The 27,977-nt window shown below is 51.0% G+C and overlaps 1 protein-coding gene across 1 annotated transcript; it reads left to right on the top strand.

Annotated features, from left to right (window-relative positions):
* The first annotated feature begins 14,756 nt into the window (after positions 1-14,756).
* Positions 14,757-15,683, top strand: LOC140000976 (olfactory receptor 14C36-like). The gene has a single exon (XM_072032090.1). The coding sequence runs from the start codon at positions 14,757-14,759 to the stop codon at positions 15,681-15,683; it is 927 nt and encodes a 308-aa protein (XP_071888191.1).
* The last annotated feature ends 12,294 nt before the right edge of the window (positions 15,684-27,977 follow it).

The raw sequence follows: 27,977 nt of genomic DNA, 5'->3' as shown, positions 1-27,977 counted from the left end.
TAGGCCTCCTTTAGGTACTGGAAGGCTACTGTAGGGTTTCTCCAGGCTGAAGGGAACCAGCTTTCTCAGCCTGTCTTCACTGAAAAGGTGCCCCCAGACTTTCAATCCCCTTTTTGGCCTCTTCTAGACTCATTCTCATACTTCTATGTGTTGTCGACGGAAGGAAGACACAGACGCTCAATATGAGTGATCAGTGAACTTCGATTTTTTGGATAGCTCAGCCATTTTTTATATGATTCAATATAATTAGCTCATACATATTGCAAAAGCTAAGCTCACTATTGGTTAGTGCAACTTTCCCTATCTTATCAGCTAGCTCCTCATTCCCTCAACCGTTATCCCACCTTAGGTACATTCCCATCCACACACTGACACAATGCCTTTGTCCCTTGATTGGCTTCCCGCCATCTGCCAGACTCATATGAGCTGCGTTCGATACTTTTTTAGCTCGCGACCTCCAAGTTGTTCAACATTCACATGACCTACTTCACTTAACCATTCCTCCACATCTATGCCCTTCCTGAGCTTGCGGCCCAGAGGTGAATGCAGTACTCCATGTGGGGTCTCACGAGAGCAGCATAGAGAAAAAAAAATCACTTCCCTTGACCTGCTGGACAAAATTCCTTTGATGCCACCCAGAAAATATCTGGCTTTCTGGGCTGCAAGCACACATTGCCAACACATGCGGAGTTTCTCATCAACCAAAATGCCTACGTCCTTCTCCTCACAGCTGCTCTCTATCCATTCTCCACCCAGCCTGCATTTGTGCTTGGGATTGCCCCAACCCAGTTGCAGGACCCTGTACTTGGCCTTGTGTCATTTCATGAAGTTCTCACAGGAAAATCTCTAAAGCTTGTCAAGGCCCCTGTGGATGGCATCCCTTCCCTGCCACGTGTCAACTGCACCACCCAGCTTGGTGTCATCAGCAAACTCACTGAGACTGCACTCAATCACACTGTCTACATACCAACAGATGTTGTACTACCAATGCTGTAAGCCCATTGGAGATTGCCACCAGAGTTGACGGGCACAATCTGCCCTCAGTGAAGCCATGTTGGCTGTCACCAACAGCCACCAGTTGGCTGTCACCACCAGTCCAGAAAGACAAGGTAGCATGACATAGCAGAGAGGGATTCTTGCAATGAACCTGTGCAAGAAGGGTGACAGAAAAGTCAAGGGAACACTGGGGCCAACCACCCAGAATAATGTCAGGGCTCTGGGAGGTGCCCATATCTGAGCTGGCCTCGTGCACTGCTCATCCACGCAGGGCTGGTCAGAGACACGAGTCCCTGCCTTGCACACACACACAGGCAGAGTACTGAAGCGCTTGCAGGGTCCCCTTGACTCCTGCAGCCACTGCCGGAGGTTGGGAGGCACGTCAGCCCTGTGGAGAATCACCCTGCTCTGCCCTCTTCTGAGATGCCCCGAGGCAGGAGGAATGGGCACAGGACCTTGGAGGTTCAAGGAAGCACATCCCAGAGCTGCATTCAAGTCTTGCACTTTGGCCTCCAGTTGCTGCATGGCCACTCAACAGCACTAGCACTAAGATACAGGAGTGGCCAGGCCTTTCACAGGAGCTGCATTTAGGTCTTGCACTTTGGACTAGTCAGTCTCTGACAGTGCTTTCCACCTGGACTATTCTGTGCTATTCAGGCAGATGCCCCATAGACGTTACTCTCAGGATGAAGGGACCTAGAGATGCTGTCTGCCCCACTGGCCTTCATGTCACCCCTAGGGATAGGTGATGGCCTTTGGGCTCACTCTTGTTCCTCTCTCCACGTGCGTACGATGTGCCTGTTGATAGTATCAGCTGCAAAGAGTTTCTGTTCCCATGTCTCCCCTGCACCCAGTCTGCTCTTGTCTCACGACGTCCTATGTCCCAGGAAGACTTTGGGATGCTCTTTGAGCATGTACTGATGTGACAGCAACCCCAAAAGATGACCTGAGCCTTCAGACACGTCCCTTTTAGGAGGGAAATGCTGTTCTAGAGGCTAGCTGTGTCACCAAAATGCCCACTGGCCCTGCTTGTGGTCCCAGCACAGCCACACAGCAGCAAGCTAGTAGCTAGCACCAAGCTACAGGAGCAGCCCGGTCTTACATCACCAGCAGGGCTCAGCAGGAGAGGCTGGCAGTGGCAGGTAGGATCAGCTCTTCTTAGACAGTGCTGGTGCTCCCTGGCCATGTTGCTGGGCCACGACTCTTTTCCTTCTACCTCTGCCCTCTACAGAGGTCACTGCCTCTGTAGTCACACAAAAGGCCTCAGAGAAAAGATATAAGAAAAAAAATATACTTTATATGGTTTAAATTTAGAACAAAGATGAGGAATATTATTTCAAAGTGAACAAAATTACTCAGAATATTACTGGAAAGTAAGAACAAAACAACAACAACAAAAAAAGAACAGGCATGTCCTGTGGTGTGTAATGTTTTCAGTTGTTTTCAGAGGAGGAGAGGCAAGAATGTTAATTGATTATGAAAAACACCTGGTCATCACTTTCCACATGGCATTCTTGAGCTCCTGGTTCCTCATGCTGTAGATGAGGGGATTCACTGCTGGAGGCACAACCGCATACAGGACTGCCAACATCAGGTCCAGGAATGGGGAGGATATGGAAGGTGGCTTCAGTTGAGCAAAGATGATGGTGCTGATGAAGAGGGAGACCACAGCCAGGTGAGGGAGGCACGTGGAAAAGGCTTTGTGCTGTCCCTGCTGGGAGGGGATCCTCAGCACAGCCCTGAAGATCTGCACGTAGGACAGTAAAATGAAAACAAAACAACCCCCAAATAGAATAGCACTGACCACAAGAACTTGAACTTCCCTGAGGTAGGAGTCTGAGCAGGAGAGCTTGAGGATCTGAGAGATTTCACAGAAGAACTGGTCCAGGACATTACCACAGCAGAGAGGTAGTGAAAATATATTGGCAGTGTGCAGCACAGCATGGAGAAAGCCACTGCCCCAGGCAGCTGCTGCCATGGTGGCACAGGCTCTGCTGCCCAGGAGGCTCCCGTAGTGCAGGGGCTTGCAGATGGCAATGTAGCGGTCATAGGCCATGACCGTGAGAAGAGAAAATTCTGCTGAAATTAAAAAGACTAGCAAAAAGACCTGTGCAGCACATGCTGAATAGGAAATCGCCCTGGTGTCCCAGAGGAAATTAGCCATGGCTTTGGGGATAGAAGTGGAGATGGAGCCCATGTCAATGAGGGCAAGGTTGAGGAGGAAGAAGTACATGGGGGTGTGGAGGCGGCAGTTGCAAGCTACAGCAGTGAGGATGAGGCCGTTTCCCAGGACGGCAGCCAGGTAGATGCCCAGGAAGAGCCCAAAGTGCAGGAGCTGCAGCTCCCATGTGTTTGCAAAAGCCAGGAGGAGGAACTCCGTGATGGAGCTGCTGTTACACATGTACTATCTCTGAGCAAGGGAGCCTGTCCAAACGAAGCAAAGACAGTGCAAAATTTAATTTCTTCTCTAACCAAAATCCATTGCATGTCTCATAGAATACCCTACAAACACCACACTGCCTCATTGACTTCAGGAAGAGCTTTCTGCAGCTCCTTGGCTTTCCTCTGGTTGGTGCTCTGAGGGTGCCACAACAAGCAGGGGGCTGTGCTGTGGACTCTGCAGCAGGCAGTTCTGGTCTACGGCATCATGTAAAAGAAAACCAGGAGTCATCTGAGAAGTCCACAGGCCAAGGACATCTCTCTGATCTCAGAACATGAGGAGAAGGTCAAATAATCCTTTAAGAAACAACAAAGGTGATGTTGGTACGGTCTGTAGGCTGAGCTGTGTGAGGTGCCTCAAAGCGGCAGGAATGCTCAAGGAGCCTTAGTCTCTAATACAGATGTTACCACTCCACTACCATCCCTCTGCCTCGGCACCCAGTCAGAAAAATGGAAACAGAGACTGTAGAAATTGCATTGCCTTCAGGTAGCTCTTGCCTTGCAGTTCTACTGTGCAATGCCCTGCAGAGGTGTGGGGCTGTAAGCAGCCTGCCCCAGGCAGCAGACTCTGGGCAGCAGCACGATCCTGCCCTGCCCTGCCCTGCCGAGGGGCATCCTTCCACCCACAGCTTCTCACCACAGCGCCTGGGCAGCTCCCCAGGCAGGCTGAGTGCTGAGCCTGGCAGGCAGCAGAGACCTTGCCCCAGCACACAGTCCCTGGAGCACAGCAGGGACCCTGCTCTGCACCAAAGCCCTGGGCACTCTGCCTGCACCCCCGGATGCAGAGCCTGCATCTTGTCCCAAGAGAAGGGAGCCCTCGAGCCCTGCATGCTGACCCTGCAGCACACAAGCCCTGCATGCCCTTCAACTCCAACACCGAGCGTCCTCCTGACAGCTCCCATCGGCTGAGGGCTGTGCCAGCTCCAGGAGAGCCTGGCGGGGTGCACAGCGGCATTGCCCTGCACCCAGAGACCTACCATGGGGAGGTGTCTGTGAAGATTTCTCCCCCAGCAAGCTCTCCCCCTGTATTTTTCCACCAGGATGCCCTGAACCTCATTCCCAGTTCTCTCCTTTCCCCATGCCTGCTGCAGGCAGTGCCCCCAGCCCTGCTGCACCTTGCAGAGGAGATACTCCTGGACAGAGCTGTGTCTCTGCATTGCTGCCTGCTTGCCAGGAGCTCCGTCCCTCCATGCCATGAGCTGTCCCAGCTCAGCAGCACAGGCCCAGCCCAAGGTGTTTTACTGACCCTCCCGGTGGGTTTGGGCAGAGCCCAGGAGCCTCAGACACTGAGAGGAAATAGAAGACATTTCTCAAGCAGAGAATGCAGATGCAAACACCAAAGCCTCTCACGGTGTTAATGAGTCCCACTGAGGGACATTCCTGACAAAGCCCCCCCATGGGCTTGTTAGAGCAGAAAAGTGCAAGCAGTGATGATGGGGATACCAGGCCAAGTAAAGGTGGTCTTGATGCTGAGGAAACCCTGATGTGTCCCGTGAAGTCCAACAGTCAGGCCCTGACCCCAGCCTCTGGGAAGGGAGATCCTGTCCCTCCAGTGGGATTTAAGGCTCCTCCTGGATCAGTGCAATGTGGGCAAGGGCAATGCCAAGTACAAGGCTACAGAAGGACATCTCCTAGGCTCGTGGAGGGGGATGAGGAGACATAGCAGGCAGTGAGCAACATAACAAAACTTCCTTGCAGAGCGGTAGCACTTTCCAGTCCCTGATAACTTGTTTGGTTTGGGCTTTACAAATTCTTTAAATGTTGCATATTGTAAACCTGGGCCTTGACTGATGTAACATGTGGGTTTTGTTTATTAGGATACTGTGGTGCAGATATAAAATCCTTATGTACTGAAGCTGTGCTGTGCTCTCTGCATCGACGCTATCCTCAGATCTATGCAAGGAGGGAGAGATTGTGACTAGACATTAATTCTATGAAAATGAAAGCAAAGGATATTCTATGGCTTTGAAGAGGGTTGTTCCAGCATCAAACAGGACTGTGGCTTCACCTGGACATGTACTGTCGCTCATTTTTAAGAGGCAAGAACTTCAATGTTAATGCTAATGCATCACTTTGTCATGGAAGCAGACCAGGTTCGTCAAGCAGGACCTGCCTTTCATAAACCCATGCTGACTGGGCCTGCTTGTCTGCTTGCCCTGTAAGTGCTGCATGATGGCACTCAAGATAATCTGTTCCATGAGTTTCCCTGGCACTGAGGTCAAACTGACAGGCCTATAGTTCCCCGGGTCTGCCCTCCAGCCCTTCTTGTAGATGGGCGTCATGTTTGCTAGCCGCCAGTTGACTGGGACCTCCCCTGATAGCCAGGACTGCCGATAAATGATGGTAAGCTGCTTGGCCAGCTCCTCCGCTACTTGTCTCAGTATCGTCGGGTGGATCCCATCTGGCCCATTTGTTATTTGTTTTTTCCCACCCCACCCTCCCATTGCTTTCTGTTGCACACTGTCATTGAGCTAACTCAGGCATCTGACATATTTCCCCTGGACAAAGTATATGACATGATTAATCAACGTATTTACAAACATTGGGAAGACTATGACAAAATAGATTTGATGGAGGTAATTTTTCTTTTTGTATTATAGCATTTTCTGTCACTGTTATGCAGTATTCGTGCATTCTGGCTATCACGGTTATTTAGCATTGCTCTTTACTGCTTAGTTGTCTGTGCTCAGACAACAACAAAAGTCAGACTTTCTTGTTTCAGTCTGGAAGATGTTTCTCTGTATTGCAAAACCATTGTAATATTTGGCATAACTGTTGGCAGTTTCAGCAGGAAAAAGCTTGAACTTGAAGGCAATTGGTCCACCCACACAACCCTTTCAAAGCAGTTAAACTTAGTCTGTCAGTAGTTTTTCCTGAGAACCCTTTTGCGGCTGGGAGGGCTGTGAAGGGAAGGTGCGTTTCTAAGTCTTTCACTTCTTCTCTCTCCCTCTACAGCCAGTCAGGCATGGTAATACGTAGTAGTCGTTCCATCCTTGGAGAGAAATTGAAGTGTATAACGGGAGTTTGAGATGTCTGTCTAGTCACACTCTAATCTCTTTTTAACTAGTATGCTTGAACATCTGTAATTTGGGAGATTGCTGCCCGTGCCAGTTTTACACTAATGAGTCAAATTCTCTGGTCTCTTCCTGCTGCTTTCCGACTTGTCAGAACTCAGCAGAAATCTGCATGAGGCATCCAGAAGAAATGCTGAAGAAATGAGATCTTTTAGCTTGAGAACAGCTTTATTTATATTATCTCAGGGCCTGTGAACTTCTGTAACTTAACATCTAATACTTAAATTAAAAGTAATTAGCTTTCTTGGTTTTCCATTTCTTCCTTTAGCTGTTACAAACAAATTAACTTCTTCAGGTTGTGGCTTTTCAGGAACTGTTTCTAACTCTTTCTAATTGTTGTGAAACCCCTGCTGATACAGGTCCATATAGTTCATATCCTACTCTCTATTTTGGATGCATAAGGACGCATCTGAAGCTAGAAGGGGTTATAGGTCATTGTGATGGTGGTAGCACACTATTTGCTAAATATCACTAACTCTGTATTACAGGATCTATATTTTTATAGTAATAGAAAGTGTTCTTAAGCTTTCATTTGTGCTTACTGCTATTTTGTCTTTGTTTTTCTTATTAGGAGATTAAGAAAGGAATTGCAGTCTTCTAGTATTACAAGGAATGGGATCTTCCACATACTTGATTTCTACTCTCCAAGGCACCCAAGTTTCAAAGCAGTGAAAAATAAGAAAAAATCATCATCCCAGGGCACCCAAGCTCATAACCAGAGAACACAAACTCCCCATTTGAGCAGCAAAGCAGGACATTCAAGCAACATTCTGGAGCACCCATGCTTCTTCCTGGATGTGGTCTTAAAGTAATAGAGGATTAATTTCCATTAGATATTTGGAGAAAATTCTTCACACTGCCCCCTGTGACACCTGGGTGACATAGCCACTGCTGCCCTTCTGCTCACCAAAGCCTCTCCTTTCAATACCCAACCACCTCTGTAGGACACAAAAGCATCTACAGGGCTACTTGCTCAACTCCTAGGGACACCCAAGAAAATCCTAGGAGCACCCGACTCTCTCCCCAACACACACTAACTTATTCCATGGGAAAGCAAGCACCTCCAAGAATGCCCCACCGCATCCAAGTACCTTCCTGGAGTACGCAAGAAACTTCCAGAGGCACTCAAGCATCTCCCCAGAGAAAGCAAGCAGCTTTACCGAGCACACAATGCACTCGCTAGAACATTTCTATATCAGTCCAGGGAACCCAAGCACCTCCAGGGAAAAGAAGGCATCAATCTGGAGCACCCAAGCAGCTCATTGCAGCACCTGACTCTCTCCCTGGACACACAAGTATTTCCCTGGAGCACTCAATCTTTATGAAGCAGGCTCCTGCCCTGCAGTACCCAAGCACCTCCGTGGGAACACTTGCACCTCTTTGGGCACCTACGCATATCCCCAGGAAAACCAATCACCTCCTGATGCACTCAGATACCTGCCCAGGGGTGCTTAGTTTCTTGCTGACTCACCAAGCATCTCCCTGGAACACCCAAGCTCCCCCCTGGAGAAAGCAAGCATCGCCCTGGTGATACGCAGAAACACTCCACAACTCACAATGAAGTAAGTCATGAAGTGGGTATGCCTTTATTTCAGCGCCAGAAGCGTAAGGGATAATTCATCAAAGTTACGCTCACACTAAACAATGTGTGCTCTAGCTATATAAAGTGTATGTTTACATTTGTAATGGGCTTATACGTATGCCCATCTCGTATTAAAATTAATTCCAAGTACTAATCTACGTGTGGTCTTCCCATCCGCACCTGTGTACTGCTCTCTAGTGGTCATCTCAGGTGGTCTCTTGAGATGAAGTATGGCTCTTCCTTCCTCTTCCTTGTATCTGAACTTCTTACCTCTTCTTCTGGCACTTGCACTTTGGGTCCTTGGTTCTTGTCTGAACCACAGGAGCAGTTTCAGCTGGTGCTTGAGACAGGTGCTCTATTTTCATTAGCAGTTACCCTTTGCGAAGGGCCCCAAAACTTCTTCCTCCAATTAGTTTGTACAATACTTAACAGCAACAGCTACTAGTTCAATCCAGCAATCTAGGTATTCATTAATCAGCATCCCATCTACTAAGATTCTCTTATCTCCCTTTCACTGGGGCCAACAAGCACCTCCAGGGATCAGAGAATCGGGGAAGTGTGGGCATGCTTGAGTTCACTGGGAAATTCCTGCCTGCCTAAGTGAGATGATTGTGGCATACAGGGAATTGCTAGAGCCTACAGCAACCAAGCACCTCCAGGGGGCACAAAAGCATCAATCATTGCTATAGGGCATGCGGGAGCTCCCAAGCACCTACCTACAGCCATCAAGCCCCTCTCAAGCGAAGACGCACATCTCCCTTGGGATGCCCAAGGATCTCCCTGGGTCACCTACAAACCTCCATGGACAACCGAAGCCCCTCAGTTGGGCACACCACATGTCTCTGGTGCATCAAGCATCTCTTTGGGGCACCCAGGCTTATCCAAACTGTAGATAAGCATCTCCCTTGAGGTTCCAAGGAACTCCTTGGGGTAGCAAGGCATTTCCACAGGGCACCCAATCATCTTCCCAAAGGAAACGAGCACCTCTCTTGAGGCACAACACTCAGAAATGCCCCTGGAGCAACCAAGTATCTCCCCAGGACACAGAAGCATCTCCATCTTGGCATACAAGCATTTTCCTGCAGCACCCAAACATCTCCCTAGAGCATACAAGCACCTTCCTGGAACACTCTAGTAACTTCTGGGGACAGGTAAGAATGTAACCAGGGGATCCTTGAATATCCTGTGGGGTCCCGTGCATGTTTCTGGAGCACTGCAGGAACATTCCAAGACACTTTCCATGTCCCTGAAGGCTCCAGGAATCTCCTTGGACCACCCAAGCATGACTGCTGGGCACCCAAGCATGAACATTTTCAGGACCCAAGCAGTCCGCAGGAGCAAAAAAACATTTCCAAGAGCACACAGGCATCTCCTATGGGCACAGAATCCTATGCCTAGGGCACATAAACACCTCTCTGGAGCAACAAAGAATATCTTTGTCATGGTTTAACCCGGCCAGCAGCTAAACACCACAAAGCCGTTCGCTCACCCTCCCCCCTCCCTCTCTGGGACGGGGGAGAGAAATGGGGAGTGAAGCCCGTGAGTTGAGATAAAGACAGTAATAATAAGACAGGAAAATAATAATAATAATAATAATAATAATAATAACAATAATAACAATAACAATAATAGTACAATGATGGTAATAGTACTACTATGGATTATGTCTTCAAACAAGTGATGCACAATGCAATTGCTCACCACCCGCTGACCGATGCCCAGCCTAACCCCGAGCAGTCTGGCCCCCTCCCCCAGCTAGCCACCCCTATATATTTTTTAGCATGACGTCAGATGGTATGGAATACCCCTTTGGCTAGTTTGGGTCACCTGTCCTGGGTCTGTCCCCTCCCAGCTCTTGCTGCACCCCCAGCCTGCCTGTTGGCAGGACAGAGCAAGAAGCTGAAACGTCCTTGGCTTAGTATAAGCACTGCTCTTCAACAATTACAACATCGGGGTGTTATCTGCACTCTCCTCATCCTAGGCCAAAACATAGCATTCTACCAGCTACTAGGAAGAAAATTAACTCTGTCCTAACTGAAACCAGGACAATCTTTCAAGCACCCGGGAATGTCCCTCCTGCAATGAAGCTCCTCTCTGGAGAAACCATACGTCAGCATGGGTCAGCCAAACGTCTCCCTGGGTACGCAAGACTCTCCCCGGGGAATTCAAGCACCTTCCCAGAGGGCCCAAGGAGTTTCTTGGGGTATGCAAGCATTTTCCCTTGGCCGCCAAGCACCACAAGTGGCACCTAAGCACCTCCCTAGAGGCTGCCAGCACCTGCCTCTGGGTCACAAGCTCCTCCCAGGAACACTTAAACTTCTCACAGGGACACCCAAGCAAATTCCTAAGGCAACCAAGAGCACAGTTGGAGCACTCCAGCCCCTTCCTGTACGACACAAACTGCTCTCTGCAGTACCCAGGCACCTCCTTGGGCACCCAAGTGACCCCTGGGAATTGAGCAGTTTCCTACAGAGCCCAAGGATATTCCCCAAGCACACAAACTTCTCCCCAGGGAAATAAGACCAGATTAGCTCACTTCAAATCCAAATAAGACGAGGACCTGAGCAACGTGATCTAGTGGGTCTCATCCCTGCCTATGGCAGGGGGGTTGGAGTTAGATGATCCTCGAGTTCCCTTCTAACCAAGGCCGTTCTATGATGCCATGATTGCATGATAAGTATATCTCTTGGGCACACAAAAAGCCTCCCTGGAGCACACCAAGTTAACTTCTAATCACACAAGCTTCTCCCCCAGTCACCTAAGCATCTCCCTGCAGCACAGAAGCACCTGTCTGGAACACCCAAACACCTCATAGGAGCACCCAAGAATCTCCCCACCGCACTCCTACATCTGAGTGGAGAAGCCAAGCATCTCCCCAGGGCTCCAAAACACCACCTGGGGCACACAAAACATCTCCCCAAAGGACGCTTGCATTCTCCTGGAGGACCCATGCATCTTCTAGTAGCAAAAAAGTAAGGCAACAGTAGGTTCCAGGAGGAACTATCCATTTCCCTGGGACAGACAAACACCTCCCTGGGGAACACAATCACCTCCTTTGAATACCAAGGATCTTCCTGGTGTACCCAAGCATTTTCCCAGGGCATGCTGGCATCTCCTCAGGGCATTCAAGCACCTTTCAGGAGCACACAGTCTTCTCTGCAGAACAGAGTCTTATCCTGGAGGCACACAAGAACATTCCCAGAGCACCCAAGCACCAATGTGGAGCTAGAAAGTTTAACGCAGGGGCACCCAGGCATGTCTCTGGAGTACCCAAGCATCTCCTTTGTGCACTGTAGCATCTCCTCAAGGCACACAAACACCACCGGGGGCATCCAGGCATCTTCCTGGGGACATCCAGTGCTTCCCTGTGGTCCACAAGCACCTCCCAGGGGGACACGAGCTTGTTTCCAGAAAAACAGTGCTTCTCACCTGAGGAAACATCTCCCCGAAGCATCCAAGCTTCGTTATTGAGTACTCAGCAATCCTGTTGGAGCACCCAAGCATCTCAACAGGACAAACAAACACCAGCCCAGGGAACTCAACAATACTCCTGGAGCACTCAGGACCCTCCCTGGGGGAGACAAGATAAGAAAAGAATTTATTCCTCATACCTAATCTAGATCTCCCCTTCTTTGGGATTCAAACCATTTCTCCTTTGTCTATCGTCTCCTCGTCAAGCTCATGAATGGTCCAACCTGACACACAGGAAGTAAGCAAAGTGGCAGGAGGCTGGCATGAATGAGAAGGGACTCCTGACCAAAATCAACAGGAGAAGGAGGCAGATAAATGGTGGGAGCTTGCTGTCTCCCAGCATCAAATGTTTGGTGATTCTGTACAGGAGAGACTCAATACAGTTTGTGTGTTTAGGGAATGGGAGGGGATCATGGGGCAAGCTCCTGGGTAGACAGAGGGTCCAAGTCCAGCTGCTGGAGGGGTGCATATCGTATGTGTGTCTGTACAGGTGCATGTTCAACCAGAAAATACCCTAGCAGAGAACAAGCCCAACATTCATTCAGTTTGGTCCTGGCTTTGCTTGCTTTGTAGTGTCATTGGGTGTTTCAGAGATGGTTCTCATGGCAATTCCTGCCCTGGTCAGAATTTCCTCTAAATGAGTACCTCTTTCAGTGCCTGTAGAGTCCTGACACTCCTCATGCTGTTATCCTGTGAGCAACTTGACCATCAGGGTGAGCTATGTGGATCCAACCATGAATAGGTGACAAAATGCAGCTTCAGTGCAGGGGGTATTGACCTTGGGAATCTCCAGCCTTCAGCCAACAGAAACCCCTGAAGTTGGCAAGGAGACATGGCCAGTGATTCTGAATATCGTGGCAGGTATTCTGGCCAGGAGACATGGCCAGAATACCTGCATCCATCAGGGCAGGTTTGGACGTGAGCAGCTGAGGGGGGGACCCTGAGGAGAAGGCCTGGGTACTACGAGGACACCTTAGGAGCCAGTGGGACATGCTGACAGGGAGCAAGGCCAGCTCCTTACAGGGGCAGCATGGGCAACCCAGATCACTTGAGTTATCCCCCTTGGCTCAGTGCTGCTGTGGCTACCTCTGGAGCAGCGTATCTCAGAGTGTGGCTCCAGGTTTTGCAGGAGTGCAGAGAAAGTGGAGAGTGTGGAAGGGAGGTCTGCCAATGTGGGCTTCAGGGCTAGAAGCACATGAAATGAACAGTTTGAGAGACCTGGTCTCCTTTGGCCCTGGGTTGTGGTGGCTCCAGGCAGTAGAGAAGTGTGCAAAGAGGGGTGGCTTCCGACATGTAGGTGCTTTTCTGCCCAGTAGGAAAGAGCATGAGAATGAATGAATATCACAAAATGCAGCTGCGAGCACTAAGACTGAGGTGGAGGAGAAAGGTTTATTGAAGGACAGAGGTCACCCAGAGCCACTGGCTTTGTGTTTCATGGAGTACTGATGCAGATGGAGAGATGTTGGTCAAGTCAGGAAGGTGCTCAGGTGAGAACAAAGTGGGGGAGCAGTGTGGATACTGAAGTCCTGCAGGGAAACAGGTGCAGAAATGGGACGGCATAGGCCAGCGTGTGGTGGTTATGGTCGAGGTTCTTTTGCTAGGCTGAATGACCCCAACGGAGGGAACATCTTTATCTGCTGCTCTCTGGCTCTCGTCTCTGTCCCTGATGGCTATGGAGAGACAACTTTACAGCAATAAGGTCTCCATACTTCCTCATCCTCCTCCAGGAGTCTAGGAGATATCCTCCTGTAGCCTTGTACTTGGCATTGCCCATCCCCACACTGAACTGACTCAGAAAGAGCCCTAAACCCTGCTGGAGGAACAGGGGGAGCCTATCACGGCCTGACTGTTGGACTTCATGGGACACAAGGTTTCCTTCAGAACATGGCCACCTTTACTTTACCTCTGCCTCCCTGTCCCTTTTCTGCTCTAACAAGTCCACGGGGACGTTTAGCCATTAACGTCCCTCATTGGGACCATTAACACTAAGAGTTTGCATCAGACTTGGACTACTTGAGAAGCTGCTTCAGCAACCCAGGAAAAGCTCCTCTGCAAGGCGCAGCAGGGGTGGGAGCACTGTCTGCAAGTGGCATGGGGAGAGGAGAGAAGGGGGAGAAAAGTTCAGGGCAGTCTGAGGTGGGAATGCAGAGGAGAGCTCACTGGGGAGTCTTCAGTGCCACCGCCTCATGGTAAGTCTCTGAGTGCAGGGCAATGCCATTGTGCACCCCGCCAGGCTCTCCTGGAGCTGGCACAGCCCTCAGCCGATGGGAGCTGTCAGGAGGACGCTCGGTGTTGGAGTTGAAGGGCATGCAGGGCTTGTGTGCTGCAGGGTCAGTGTGCAGGGCTCAAGGGCTCCCTTCTCTTGGGACAAGATGCAGGCTCTGCAGCCGGGGGTGCAGGCAGAGTGCCCAGGGCTTTGGTGCAGAGCAGGGTCCCTGCTGTGCTCCAGGGACTGTGTGCTGGGGCAGGGTCTCTGCTGCCTGCCAGGCTCAGCACTCAGCCTGCCCGGGGAGCTGCCCATGGGCTGTGGTGAGAAGCTGTGGGTGGAAGGATGCCCCTCGGCAGGGCAGGGCAGGGCAGGATCGTGCTGCTGCCCAGAGTCTGCTGCCTGGGGCAGGCTGCTTACAGCCCCACACCTCTGCAGGGCATTGCACAGTAGAACTGCAAGGCAAGAGCTACCTGAAGGCAATGCAATTTCTACAGTCTCTGTTTCCATTTTTCTGACTGGGTGCCGAGGCAGAGGGATGGTAGTGGAGTGGTAACATCTGTATTAGAGACTAAGGCTCCTTGAGCATTCCTGCCGCTTTGAGGCACCTCACACAGCTCAGCCTACAGACCGTACCAACATCACCTTTGCTGTTTCTTAAGGGATTATTTGACCTTCTCCTCATGTTCTGAGATCAGAGAGATGTCCTTGGCCTGTGGACTTCCCAGATGACTCCTGGTTCCCTTTTACCTGTAGCTGTACACCAGGACTGCCTGCTGCAGAGTCCACAGCACAGCCCCCTGCTTGTTGTGCACCCTCAGAGCATCAGCCAGCGGTAAGTCAAGAAGCTGCACAAAGTTCTTCCTGAAAGGAATGTGTTGTTCATGACTGTTCTATGAGACATGCAATGGATTTTGGTCAGAGAAGTAATTAAATTTTGCACTGTCTTTGCTTCTTTTGGACAGGCTCCCGAGCCAAGAGACAGAAAATGTGTAACAGCAGCTCCATCACTGAGTTCCTCCTCCTGCCATTCACAGACACACGGGAGCTGCAGCTCCTGCACTTTGGACTCTTCCTGGGCATCTACCTGGCTGCCATCCTTGGCAACAGCCTCATCCTTACTGGTGTAGCTTGCAACTACCGCCTCCACACCCCCATGTACTTCTTCCTCCTCAACCTCGCCCTCCTTGACCTGGGCTCCATCTCCACCTCTATCCCCAAAGCCATGGCCAATTCCCTTTGGGGTACCAGGGCCATTTCATACACAGGATGTGCTGCACAGCTCTTTCTGTTAATCTTTTTCAATCTAGCAGAATTTTCTCTTCTCACGGTCATGGCCTATGACCGCTACATTGCCATCTGCAAGCCCCTGCACTACGGGAGCCTCCTGGGCAGCAGAGCCTGTGCCACCATGGCAGCAGCTGCCTGGGGCAGTGGCTTTCTCCATGCTGTGCTACACACTGCCAATACCTTTTCACTACCTCTCTGTAATGGCAATACCCTGGACCAGTTCTTCTGTGAAATCCCCCAGATCCTCAAGCTCTCCTGCTCAGACTTCTACGTAAGGGAAGTTGAAGTTCTTGCGGTTACTGCTTTTCTGTTTGGGGGGTGCTTTCTTTTCATTTTACTGTCCTACGTGCAGATCTTCAGGGCTGTGCTGAGGATCCCCTCGCAGCAGGGACGGCACAAAGCCTTTTCCACGTGCCTCCCTCACCTGGCTGTGGTCTCCCTCTTTCTCAGCACAGCCGTGTTTGCCAACCTGAAGCCCCCATCAATTTCCTCCCCTCCCCTGGATTTTATTCTGGGTTTTCTGTACTTGGTGGTGCCTCCAGCAGTGAATCCCCTCATCTACAGCATGAGGAACCAGGAGCTCAAGAATGCCATGTGGAAACTGATGACTGGCAGGTTTTCTTGAGCAATATACTGCCTGCCTTCTTCTATAAGTCACTCATAATGTTTCTTATGGTAGGCGAAGCCCGTCGGTCTAATGTAATTGTTTTGTTTGTTTGTTTGTTTGTTTGTTTTCCTGTTGTATCCTATCACATGTTGTCCACAAAGAAATATAATTCTTCATTTTGCTTCTGTATGTAAAGCAATTAAAGCATCCTTTTGTCTTATATCCTTCCTGAGACCTTTTCTGTGACTGCAGTGGCAGCGCCCATGTGCAGAGTTGGAGAAAGCAGTCGTGGCCCAGCAGTACGGCCAGGGAGCACCAACTCTGGTCCATCCAGAGCCGCTCTCCTGACACTGCCACTCTCTCCAAAAAGATGATTAAATAGCTAAAGCACATTTTCAGTGGAGACAGACTGAGAAAGCTGGTTCTCTTTGGCCCGGAGAGACCCTATAGCAGCCTTCCAGTACCTAAAGGAGGCCTACAGAAAAGCTGGGGAGGGTCCTTTTGTCAGGGACTGTCATAGGTCTCTTCCAACCTAGATGATTCTATGATTTTGTGATTCTGTAAAAGAGGGTACTTCTAAAGTAGATATAAGGAAGAAATTCTTTCCCTTTGGGGGTGATGATCACTGGAACAAGTTGCCCAGAGAAGTTGTTGCCGACCCATCCCTTGCCCCTTCATGGCCAGAAGCCTCCCTTGCCATACCAACGTGGAGACCCCCACTGCAAAGCTGCTGTTTCACGTCATATTTTCTGCATGGGGCCTCGTCTGCACCACAGAGCCCAGGATCAGCTCCCACTTTGCTACAGGCATTTTGCATGGGCACTACAGGGCCTAACTCTATCACGTCCTGTCCTGCCTCTGCCATGCTGTGGGACAGGATGGTGGTGACAGCAAAGGGACGCTTTTGGCTGTGGAACGTGGGGCATGGCACAGACAAGGAGTTGAGGGAGAGGACAGGGCAAGGCAGCAAAGGCTGCACAAGTGGTGGTGTTGGTGTGGGGCCATGTCTGTGCCAGGAGCCTGAGTGGGCAGCAGCTGGCAGAAGGCAAGGGGAGGCCAGGAAGCTCATCCTAAGGTCGCTCCTGCCAGCAGAGACAAGGCTGGGGCTGAGGGGAGGGGGCTGGAAGGGCCATGGTAGTGAGGTCCCACCGCTGTGAGGCCCGGTTGCCCTGCAGGAGATGTGTTGACCTTCTGAGGTCACCCAGAGCATCACAGAGCACCCCAAGGCAGCAGTGATGGCACTGGAGGGGCAGGTGGCAGAGCCCAGCCAAGGACTGGCTGTGGGTCCCCTCTGCTGCAGCCTCCTGCTGGAGCGTGGCAGGAGGAGAGCAGGCATGGCTCGTGGCCACCGCGCTCGGTTGCTGCTGCAGAACTCGGGACACCTCCACCAGAGCCTCAGCCCCTTGGAAGGCACCGCAGCTGCTGGGACAAAGGCAGATCTTGATACAGAGCCAAAAGAAAAGGAGGTCAGTGATGTTATAAGTTGCCCCCTTAATTAATTTTCAGAGAACATTGTATTAATCATAGAAAGGAATTTATTGAGTAAGCAAACAGAAAGCAAAACAGCGCTGGGTGACCGGGGAGTCTCGGCTCTGCCAACGGCGCGCACCTCACCCCCGCCAGGGTCCCTTTTTATATCTTGGTAATTCTGGGATTACGCAGCACATCCTGGTATGTTCTGTGACTGCGCACACAGTTGCTAGGGGGTCGTCTCTGTCCCTCTGGTGGTAGTAAAGATGAAGGCCGTAGTCTTCCTCAGCGTTGTGGTTCAACTTTTTTTTTTTTCATTTGGTCATGTTGGCCCAGCATGAGACAGGAAGGCAAAATGTTGATTCACTAGTTTAGCAAGTTATCAGGAGGTGGTTACATGAGCTTTGCAACAGTGTCTTTGAACAAAAGAGGCAACTGAGATGCAGAAGGAGAGAAGGGGAGGGGGTTCTCTTTTTTGTTACACTAAGCAAAAGAATTTTCATAGTGTCTAGCCTAGCATTATACAGCTCCTTACTGCAGCAGGGAGCTTTCGCAACTCCCGCTCCTCAAACAGAACTCCTTGTTTTTATAATACAAAGGACAATGAACAAACATTTATGGTGTATTACAACTTGAGTTATCCCCCTTGGCTCAGTGCTGCTGTGGCTACCTCTGGAGCAGTGTATCTCAGGGTGCGGCTCCAGGTTTTGCAGGACTGTAGAGAAAGTGGAGAGTGTGGAAGGGAGGTCTGCCAATGTGGGTTTCAGGGCTAGAAGCACATGAAATGAACAGTTTGAGAGATCTGATCTTTGGCCCTGGGTTGTGGTGGCTCCAGGCAGTAGAGAAGTGTGCAAAGAGGGGTGGCTTCTGACATGTAGGTGCTTTTCTGTCCAGTAGAATCATAGAATATCCTGAGTTGGAAGGGACCCTTAAGGATCATCAAGTCCAACTCTTGACACCGCACAGGTCTACCCAAAAGTTCAGACCATGTGACTAAGTGCACAGTCTGATCTCTTCTTAAATTCAGTCAGGCTCGGTGCAGTGACCACTTCCCTGGGGAGCCTGTTCCAGTGTGCAACCACTCTCTCTGTGAAGAACTTCCTCCTGATGTCAAGCCTAAACTTCCCCTGCTTCAGCTTAACCCCGTTCCCGCGGGTCCTGTCGCTGGTGTTAATGGAGAAAAGGTCTCCTGCCTCTCGACACCCCCTTACGAGGAAGTTGTAGACTGCGATGAGGTCTCCCCTCAGCCTCCTCTTCTCCAGGCTGAACAGGCCCAGTGCCCTCAGCCGTTCCTCGTACGTCTTCCCCTCCAGGCTTTTCACCATCTTCGTAGCCCTCCTCTGGACACTCTCCAACAGTTTCATGTCCTTTTTATACTGTGGTGCCCAGAACTGCACACAGTACTCGAGGTGAGGCCGCACCAGCGCAGAGTAGAGCGGGACAATCACCTCCCTCGACCTACTAGCGATGCCGTGCTTGATGCACCCCAGGATACGGTTGGCCCTCCTGGTTGCCAGGGCACACTGCTGGCTCATATTCAACTTGCTGTCTACCACCACCCCCAGATCCCTCTCTTCTAGGCTGCTCTCCAGCGTCTCATCGCCCAGTCTGTACGTGCAGCCAGGGTTTCTCCGTCCCAGGTGCAGGACCCGGCACTTGCTCTTATTGAACTTCATGCGGTTGGCGATCGCCCAGCTCTCCAACCTATCCAGATCCCTCTGCAAGGCCTTTCCACCCTCATTCGAGTCCACAATTCCTCCAAGTTTGGTGTCATCGGCAAACTTGCTCAAAATACCTTCTATTCCTACATCCAGATCGTTTATAAAAATATTGAAAAGTACCGGCCCTAAAATGGAGCCTTGAGGGACCCCACTGGTGACCGCCCGCCAGCCTGACGCAGCGCCATTCACCATAACCCTTTGGGCCCTGCCCGTTAGCCAATTGCTCACCCATCGTATGATGTTTTTATTTAGCTGTATGGTGGACATTTTGTCCAGTAGGATCCTATGGGAAACCGTGTCAAAAGCCTTGCTGAAGTCCAAAAAAATCACATCAGCTGGTTTCCCTTGGTCCACCATACGGGTGATCTTATCATAAAAGGAAATCAGGTTAGTTAGGCAGGACCTCCCCTTCACAAACCCATGCTGGCTGGGACCAATGACTGCTTTGTCCCCCAGGTGCGCCTCAATAAGTTTGAGAACCATCTTCATGATTTTACCAGGCACTGACGTGAGACTGACAGGCCTGTAATTGCTAGGGTCTTCTTTCTGACCCTTCTTGAAAATCGGCACAACATTTGCCAGCTTCCAGTCTACCGGGACCTCTCCAGACTCCCAGGATCGTTGAAAAATAAGTAGGAAAGATAATGAATGAATATCACAAAATGCAGCTGTGAGCACTAAGACTGAGGTGGAGGAGAAAGGTTTATTGAAGGACAGAGGTCACCCAGAGTCACTGGCTTTGTGTTTCATGGAGTACTGATGCAGATGGAGAGACGTTGGTCAAGTCAGGAAGGTGTTCAGGTGAGAACAACGTCGGGAAGCAGCGTGGATTCTGAAGTCCTGCAGGACTCCAGGAGCCCAGGAAATATCCTCCTGTAGCCTTGTACTTGGCATTGTCCATCCCCATGCTGAACTGACCAAGCAAGAGCCATAAACCCCACCGGAGGGACAGGATCTCCCTTCCTGGAAGATGGGCTTAGTGCCTGACTGTTGGACTTGATGAGACACATCAAAGTTTCCTCAGCCTCAGGGCCATTTTTACTTGGTCTTGGTGTCCCCATCATCACTGCCTGCATTTGTCTGCTCTAACAAGTCCCTGGGGAGGCACTCACAGTAATGTCCCTCAGTGGGGACATTAACACTGTGAGAGCCTGTGGGGTTTGTCTCAGGCTTGGACTACTTGTGAAGCTGCTTCAGCCACCCCGCAGCAGCTCCTCTGCAAGGTGCAGCAGGGCTGGGGGCACTGCGTGCAGCTGACATGGAGAGAGGAGAGAAGGGGGATAGAGTTTCAAGGCGTCCTGGGTGTAGGAGCGAGGGAAGGGAGAGGAGAGCTGGCTGGGGGAGAAATCTTCACAGCCACCTCCCCATGGTAGGTCTCTGGGTGCAGGGCAATGCCGCTGTGCATCCCGCCAGGCTCTCCTGGAGCTGGCACAGCCCTCAGCCGATGGGAGCTGCCAGGAGGACGCTCGGTGTTGGAGTTGAAGGACATGCAGGGCTTGTGTGCTGCAGGGTCAGCATGCAGGGCTCGAGGGCTCCCTCCTCTTGGGGCCAGCTGCAGGCTGTGAAGCTAGAGATGGAGACAGCGGTGCCCAGGGCTGTGGTGCAGAGCAGGGTCCCTGCTGTGCTCCAGGGACTGTGTGCTGGGGCAGGGTCTCTGCTGCCTGCCAGGCTCAGCACTCAGCCTGCCTGGGGAGCTGCCCAGGGGCTGTGGTGAGAAGCTGTGGGTGGAAGGATGCTCCCCGGCAGGGCAGGGCAGGATCGTGCTGCTGCCCAGAGTCTGCTGCCTGGGGCAGGCTGCTCACAGCCCCACACCTCTGCAGGGCACTTCACAGCAGAATTCAAGGCAGGAGCTACTTGAAAGCAATGCGCTTTTTTAGAATCTTCTTCTATTTTCCTGCTTATGAGCTGAAGCAGTCTGATGGTAATGGAGTAGTAGTGTCTGTATTAAAGACTAAGGCTCCTTGAGCATTTCTGTAGGTCTGAGGCATCTCACACATGTCAGCATACAAACATCACCTTTGTTCTTTGACACATTACAGTGCAATCATCACCTTTGTTCTTTTTTGAGGAATTATTTGACCTTCTCATGTCCTACAACAGGGACATGTCCCTGTCCAGTGGACTTCTCAGATCACTCCAGGTTCCCTTCTACTTGTGGTTGTAAGCCAGGACTGACCAGTGCAGACTCCACAGCACAGCCCCCTGCTTGTTGTGGCACCCTCAGAGCAGCAACCAGAGGTAAGCCAAGGAGCTGCAGAAAGCTCTTCCTGAAAGGAATGAGGCACAGATTATTGTGTGGTAAGGTGTTCTATGAGACATGGGATTGGTCATGGTCAGAGAAGGCATTAAATTTTGCACTGTCCTTTCTTTGTTTTCTCAGGCTCCCTTGCCCAGAGGCAGTAAATGTGTAACAGCAGCTCCATCACTGAGTTCCTCCTCCTGGCATTTGCAAACACATGGGAGCTGCAGCTCCTGCACTTCGGGCTCTTCCTAGGCATCTACCTGGCTGCTGTCCTGGGAAACGGCCTCATCATCACTGTCGTATCCTGCAGCCACCGCCTCCACACCCCCATGTACTTCTTCCTCCTCAACCTCGCCCTCATCGACCTGGGCTTCATCTCCACCACTCTCCCCAAAGCCATGGCCAATTCTCTTTGGGGTACCAGGGCCATTTCCTATGTAGGATGTGCTGCACAGATCTTTCTGTTAGTTTTTTTGTTTTCAACAGAGCTTTCTCTTCTCACGGTCATGGCCTATGACCGCTACATTGCCATCTGCAAGCCCCTGCACTATGGGAGCCTCCTGGGCAGCAAAGCCTGTGCCACCATGGCAGCAGCTGCCTGGGGCAGTGGCTTTCTCCATGCTGTGCTGCACACTGCCAATATATTTTCATTGCCTCTCTGCAATGGCAATGTTGTGGACCAGTTCTTCTGTGAAATCCCCCAGATCCTCAAGCTCTCCTGCTCAGGCCTAAGGGCCGTTCAGGTTCTTGTGGTTAGTGCTTTTCTTGTGTGTGGGTGTTTTGTTTTCATTGCTCTGTCCTTTGTGCAGATCTTCAGGGCTGTGCTGAGGATCCCCTCTCAGCAGGGACGGCACAAAGCCTCTTCCACGTGCATTCCTCACTTGATTGTGGTCTCTGTAAATGTCAGCACAGTCGTGTTTTCCCACCTAAAGCCCCCCTCTATCTTCTCCTCTTCCCTGGACCTTGTTGTGGCAGTTCTGTACTCGATGGTGCCTCCCGCAGTGAACCCCCTCATCTACAGCATGAGGAACGAGGATCTCAAGGATGCTGTACAGAAATTGATGAGCAGCTGTATTTCATAAGCAATAAACTGACAGCCTATTTCTGCAAATCCTTCTTAAAGGTACTCCTGATAAGCAAAGCCTCTCTTATATCCTTGTTCTGATTATTTTTCTCTCGGTTTTATTCTTACGAAAGTTGTCCACAAAGAAATATAATTCTTCATTTTGCTTCTGTATGTTATCCAATTAAAGTGACATTTTCTTAGATCTTTCTTGGGAGACCTTATCTGCATGGGCAGCAGCCATGTGCAGAGGTGAAGAGAAAATGAGTCAGGCCCAGCAGAACGGCCAGGGAACACCAGCTCTGGTCCATCCAGAGCTGCTCTCCTGACACTGCCACCCTCTCCTTCTGAGCCCTGCTGGTGGTGTAAGGCCTGGCTGCTCCTGTAGCTTGATGCCAGAGCTGCTGTGTGGCTGTGCTGAGACTGCAGGCAGGGACAGGCAGTCAGCACTTGGGTGACACAACTGGCCTCCAGAACAGCATTGCCCTCCTAAAAGGGCCATGCCTGAAGGCTCATGTCTGCTTTCAGAGCTGCTGTCTTATCTGAAAGTGCCCAAGGAAGAGAGTCCAAAGAGGCTCCTCGCTCTGCCAGGCCGGGCACCTCTGAGCAGCCCACGGCCATGGAAGAGCCGCTGTGGGAGGCGGTCAGCGGCAGGGTCTTGTCCATGTGCAGGGGAGTCACGGGAACAGACAACCTTTGCTGCTGCTGCCAGCAGGCACAGAGGAAGATGATTGAGCACAAAGGCCATCAACTATCCCCAGGGGTGACATGAAGGCCAGTGAGGCAGACATTGTCTACAGGTCCCTTCATCCTGAGAGAAACAGCCACTGTGCTCTTGCCTGAATAGCACAGAATAGTTCAGGTGGAAGGCACTTTCAGAGGCCATCTAGTCCAAAGTGGAAGAGCTGAATGCAGCTCTGGGATGTGCTTCCTTGAACCTCCAAGGACCCTCTGCCCATTCCTCATGCCATGGGGCTTCTTAGAAGAGGGGAGAGCAGGGTGATTCTCCAAAGGGCTGACGTGCCTCCCAGCCTCTGGCAGTGGCTGCAGGATCCAGAGGGACCCTGCAAGTGTTACAGTACACCGCCTGTGTGTGTGTGTGTGCAAGGCAGGGACTTGTGTCTCTGAAAAGCCCCGTGTAGATGAGCAGTGCATGAGGCCAGCTCAGATGTGGGCATCTTACAGAGTCCTGACATTTCTCTGTGTGGGACTCTAGAAACACCCCCCAGTGTTCCTGTGATATTTCTGTCACCCTCCTTGCCCAGGTTCATTGCAAATGCCTCTATCTGATAAATCACACTACCCTTCTTCTGAACTGGTTGTGACAGCCAACATGGCTTCACGAAGGGCAGATTGTGCCTGACAATTCTGGTGGCCTTCCGTGATGGGCTTCCAGTATTGGTGGAGAGGGGAAGAGCAACTCACTTCATGAACCTTGACTAATGCAAATCATTTGACACTGTCCCACATGATGGCCTTGTCTCTCAGTTGGAGAGACATGGATGTGATGAATGGGTCACCTGGTGGGTAAGGAATTGGCTAGATGGTCACCCTCAAGGAGCTGCAGTCTGCATGTAGCTCAGTGTCCAAGTGGAGATCCTCAGGGGTCCAAGAGTGATGTTCCTCAGGGGTCAGCATTGGGACCAGCACTGTTTAACACTTTGTCAGTGACATGTACAGTGTGACTGAGTGCAGTCTCAGCAAGTGTGCTGATGACACCAAGCTGGGTGGTGCAGTCGATACACTGGAGGGAAGGGATGATATGCAGATGGACCTGGACAGGCTTGAGAGATTTTCCTGTGAGAGCCTCATGAGGTTCACAAAGGCAAAATGCATGGTCCTGCAACAGGATTGGGGCGATCCCAAGTACAACTGCAGGCTGGGTGGAGAATGGATGGAGAGCAGCTCTGAAGAGAAGGCCTGGGGTGTTAGTGTATGAGAAGCTCAACCTGCACCAGCAATGTGAGTTTGCAGCCCAGAAAGCAAACCGTATTCTGGGCGGCATCAAAGAAGTTTGGCCCAAAGGTTGAAGGAGGTGATTCTCTCCCTCAGCTCTGCTCCACGGAGACACCTTCTGGAGTACTGCGTTCAGCTCTGGGGCCCCAAACTCAAGAAGGACATGGAAGAATTAGAAGGAGTCTAGAAGAGGCCAAAAAAATCTGGGGCTGTCCCTCTGCTGCTGTCCTCCCTCTGGGGCTGTCCTCCTGTCATGCCTGCTGTAGCATGACAGGAGGAGGGCAGGCAGGGCTTGTGGCCGCTGTGCTCATTGTTTTCAGTTTCTTTACATGGTTCCTAACCTGAGACTCATTCATGCAGGGTCAATCTTCCTTGCAGAGGACCTTGTGAAACTCTGGGATTTCGCAAATGAATCTCATTCTGTTTTCCAAGGAGAAGAGAGCCTCTCTTTCCCAGCTTCTGATGCTCTGCATCGGAGCAGAATAACTCCATACATCACAGCAGTCTTCGACTGGACTGCAGGAAGAGCAACCTGGAGGAAAAGAGCCTGGGCATAACCAGGGATGCCATATGAGCCGGCAGTGTTAAACACAGATATGGTCATGTCCACATTGGGCTGCCCTGGGAAGAGTGTATCCACCCCGGCAAGGGACCTATATTCCTCCATGACTCCACACTGGTATGGCCCTAACTGGAAGAGTGCTTTCCAGAGTTGGACTCCTTTTCGGAAGGTATAGGGAGGAAAGGAGAGGGTTCAGAGAAGGTGTGCCAAGACAGGGCTAGGGTCATGTGTGAGAAGGCTGAGAGACCTGTGCTTCTAAGGTCTGGTGAAGCACAGGATCTGGGCAGTCTTGTAGGAGCTCCTGAGAGCTGGAAATCTGCTTTCAGAGATGATGGCACATTTTGGCTAAGGGGAAAAATCCTGAAAAGGAAAGCCACCATAATCTGCTGTTTTGGAGGTCCAGTGTGGTGATGAGGAGAAAGAAATGCCGCTCCAAGGGCAGTGCTGTGGTGTTTCAGAGGGAGTCTGGTTCAGCCCATGGCTTGTGTTTCAAGTCAAAGGCAGTGAGGACAAGGAGTTCCTAGTATGGGTAGGGAGATGCTGTGGTGGGGAAGTAGATTGGATGTTCCCAGGCTGAAGGGGAGGTGGTTCAGGCATGGGACTGAATAGGACAACCTGTGGGGAGATGGCCAAGGGCACTGACAAGGGCTGGAAGGCCCTGACAGAGCAGAGGTCTTTGTCCCCGTGGCTATGGCTGTTGTCTCTTCCACTAGAGCCTATGAGATGACACGTTGTGCTTCTGGCACTGGAACCATGTAGCCTCCTTGCAGCCCGGTGCAGTGGTGTTGTACTGTTGTCCTCCAGTTGCCATCACACCCCCCATATCCCACTGCCCCTTGAAGAGCAGTGTGAGGGACAGAAGCTCTCTTCCCAGAGGCTGGGTGTCGGGCCTTGGTGTTTGCTTTGATAAGACACATCAAGGTTTCCTCAGCGTCAGGGCCACCTTTACTTTGCCTTTGCTTGTCTGTCATCACTGCCTCCGGTTTTCTTCTCTAACGAGTCCATAGGGGAGTAGTGGTGGTAATGGTCCCCAGTGGGACCGATTAACACTCCCAGAAACTTCATCTCATTACAATGCAGAGAGTGCTCTTGTGCCCTCTTTCTGCCCAGCAGTTCCTTCAGGGCTTCAGGGCTTGTACATCTAATTCAGGAGATTTCAGGAGGATGGTGAATGAGGCAGATTTCAACAAGCAGTTGGTACTAAGGGAGTTTTCCCTTTGAGTAAGATTCTTTATTGATTTATTTCAATTGCCTGACCTCTGCCATTGCTATTGATCCAGAAGGTCACCTAAAGAGGCCTAGTTAGCTTTGAAAAGCAGTCCCTTGAGACCAAACACTCTGTGGGCAACCTTGCTCCTCACCTCCCCAAGCCCACCGTTTCTCTCAGGAGCCATGTGCGCCTTTCAGCACTTCTCCTTCCATCAGACTTCTCCATTCAGGTCTGCAGCTGCATGTTACAGCTCCTTTGCACCAACTCCTGTCCCTTTTCCCCACAGACCTGTCTGCACACAGGCACTGAGCAATGGAGAGGGACAGCCTTCCCATGGAGAACAATGTATCAATGTCTTAGAACTTTGCCTTTGTTTGTATTGTTTTGATGTTTTCTTTGCATTTTTATTGACTTTTTAAAAAATATTTCTGGTACTGTTAGGCCAATGACATTAAATAAGATTATTCCATGTCTTGTACAAAGCACCGTGCCCACTAAAAACCTCAGTCTGCCCAGGAATGTCCATGAAAATTCACAGTCTTTGCACAAAGAAAATCACTCTGAACTGAAATGTTCTGGAGATGCTTGAGTTCCCTTGGAAATGCCTCAGTACCTAGGTGAGATGATTGTGAGATACAGGGATTTGCTTGAGCTTGAAGCAAGCGAACACCTCCATGGGGCACAAAAGCACCACTCATGGGCACCCCAGCAACTCCATAGGGCATGCATGAACATCCTTGGAACTCCCAAGAACCTCCCTACAGCCATCAAGCACCTCTCAGGAGAAGACACACATCTCCCTGGGATGCCCAGGATGTCCCTGAGTCACCCACAAACCTCCATGGACAACCGAAGCCCCTCAGCCTGACACACCACATGTCTCTGTGGCACTCAAGCATCTCTTCAGAGCACCCAAGCTTATCCAAAGGGTAGACAAGAATCTTCCTGGAGGAACCAAGGACCTCCTTGGGGTAGCATGGCATTTCCACAAGGCACCCAGTCATCTTCCCAAGGGAAACCAGCACCTCTCTTGAGGCACCAAGCATCTCTGCACAACACTCAAACATCTCCCTTGGAGCAATCAGATATCTTCCCAGGACACAGGAGCATCTCCGCCGGGTTCCCAAGCACCTTCCTTCAGCACACAAACATCTTCCCAGGGCATCCAAGCATCTTCCCGGAACACTCAAGTAACTTCTTGGAACACCTACAAATGTCCCTAGGGGATCCTAGAATTTCCTGTGCAGTCCCCAGCAAGTTTCTGGACCTTGCCAAGGACCAACCCAAGGCACCTTGCGTGTCCCTGAAGGCTCCAGGCATCTCCCTGGAGCAGCCAAGCATCACTGCAGGGCACTCAAGAATTAATATTTTAAGGTCTCAAGCATTGCACAGGAGCAGAAAAGGATTTCCAAGGGTGCTCAGGCATCTCCTCTGGGCACATAAGCAAATGCCTGGGCATATCAACACCTGTCTGGAGCACCCATGATTCTGCCTTAGTCAATCCCAGTGTTCTCCCCAAGTCACCCAAGCATATCCCTGTGGCACAAATCACTTCCCTGGAACACCTGAGCACCCCATTGGAGTACCCACCAGCCTCCCCACCACACTCCAATCAAGATCTGACTGGAGAAACCAAGATAGCCATAGGAACCCAAGCATCTCCTGATGCAGTCAAGCATCACCCCAGAGCATCCAAGCACCTCCCAGGGCAGACATGCAGAGTCCCTTTTGTGCCCAAGGAAGAGGTTTGTATGATCAGGGAGAAAGATTTGTTTCTCCAGGGAGGATTTTGGGTGCTCCAGGGAGATGCTTGTGTGACTTTGTGAGATGTTTGTCTCCAGGGAGATGGTGGAGTGCTGTGGGGAGATGTTTGGTTCCTGCACATTGGCATTTGTGTCCCCTGGGTGATGCCTACAGATGCAGACTTGAAAGACCCTTCTAGGTGCTTGTGCTACCCACAGAAGGGGTTTGGCCAGCTCCTCCACCAGTTCTCTCAGTACCCTCGGGTGGATCCCATCCGGCTCCATCGACTTGTGTACATCCAAGTGCTGTAGCAGGTCGCCAACCATTTTAGTTTTAGTTTCAAAA

This window comes from Anas platyrhynchos, chromosome 36, assembly GCF_047663525.1.
Source record: "Anas platyrhynchos isolate ZD024472 breed Pekin duck chromosome 36, IASCAAS_PekinDuck_T2T, whole genome shotgun sequence".
NCBI lineage: Eukaryota > Metazoa > Chordata > Aves > Anseriformes > Anatidae > Anas > Anas platyrhynchos.
The sequence above is the reverse complement of the archived record's forward strand: the minus strand, read 5'-3'. Positions and strand labels throughout refer to the sequence as shown.

Coding starts and splice junctions, on each gene's coding strand:
- LOC140000976 (XM_072032090.1), top strand. CDS start 14,757: ATGTGTAACAGCAGCTCCATCACTGAGTTCCTCCTCCTGCCATTCACA.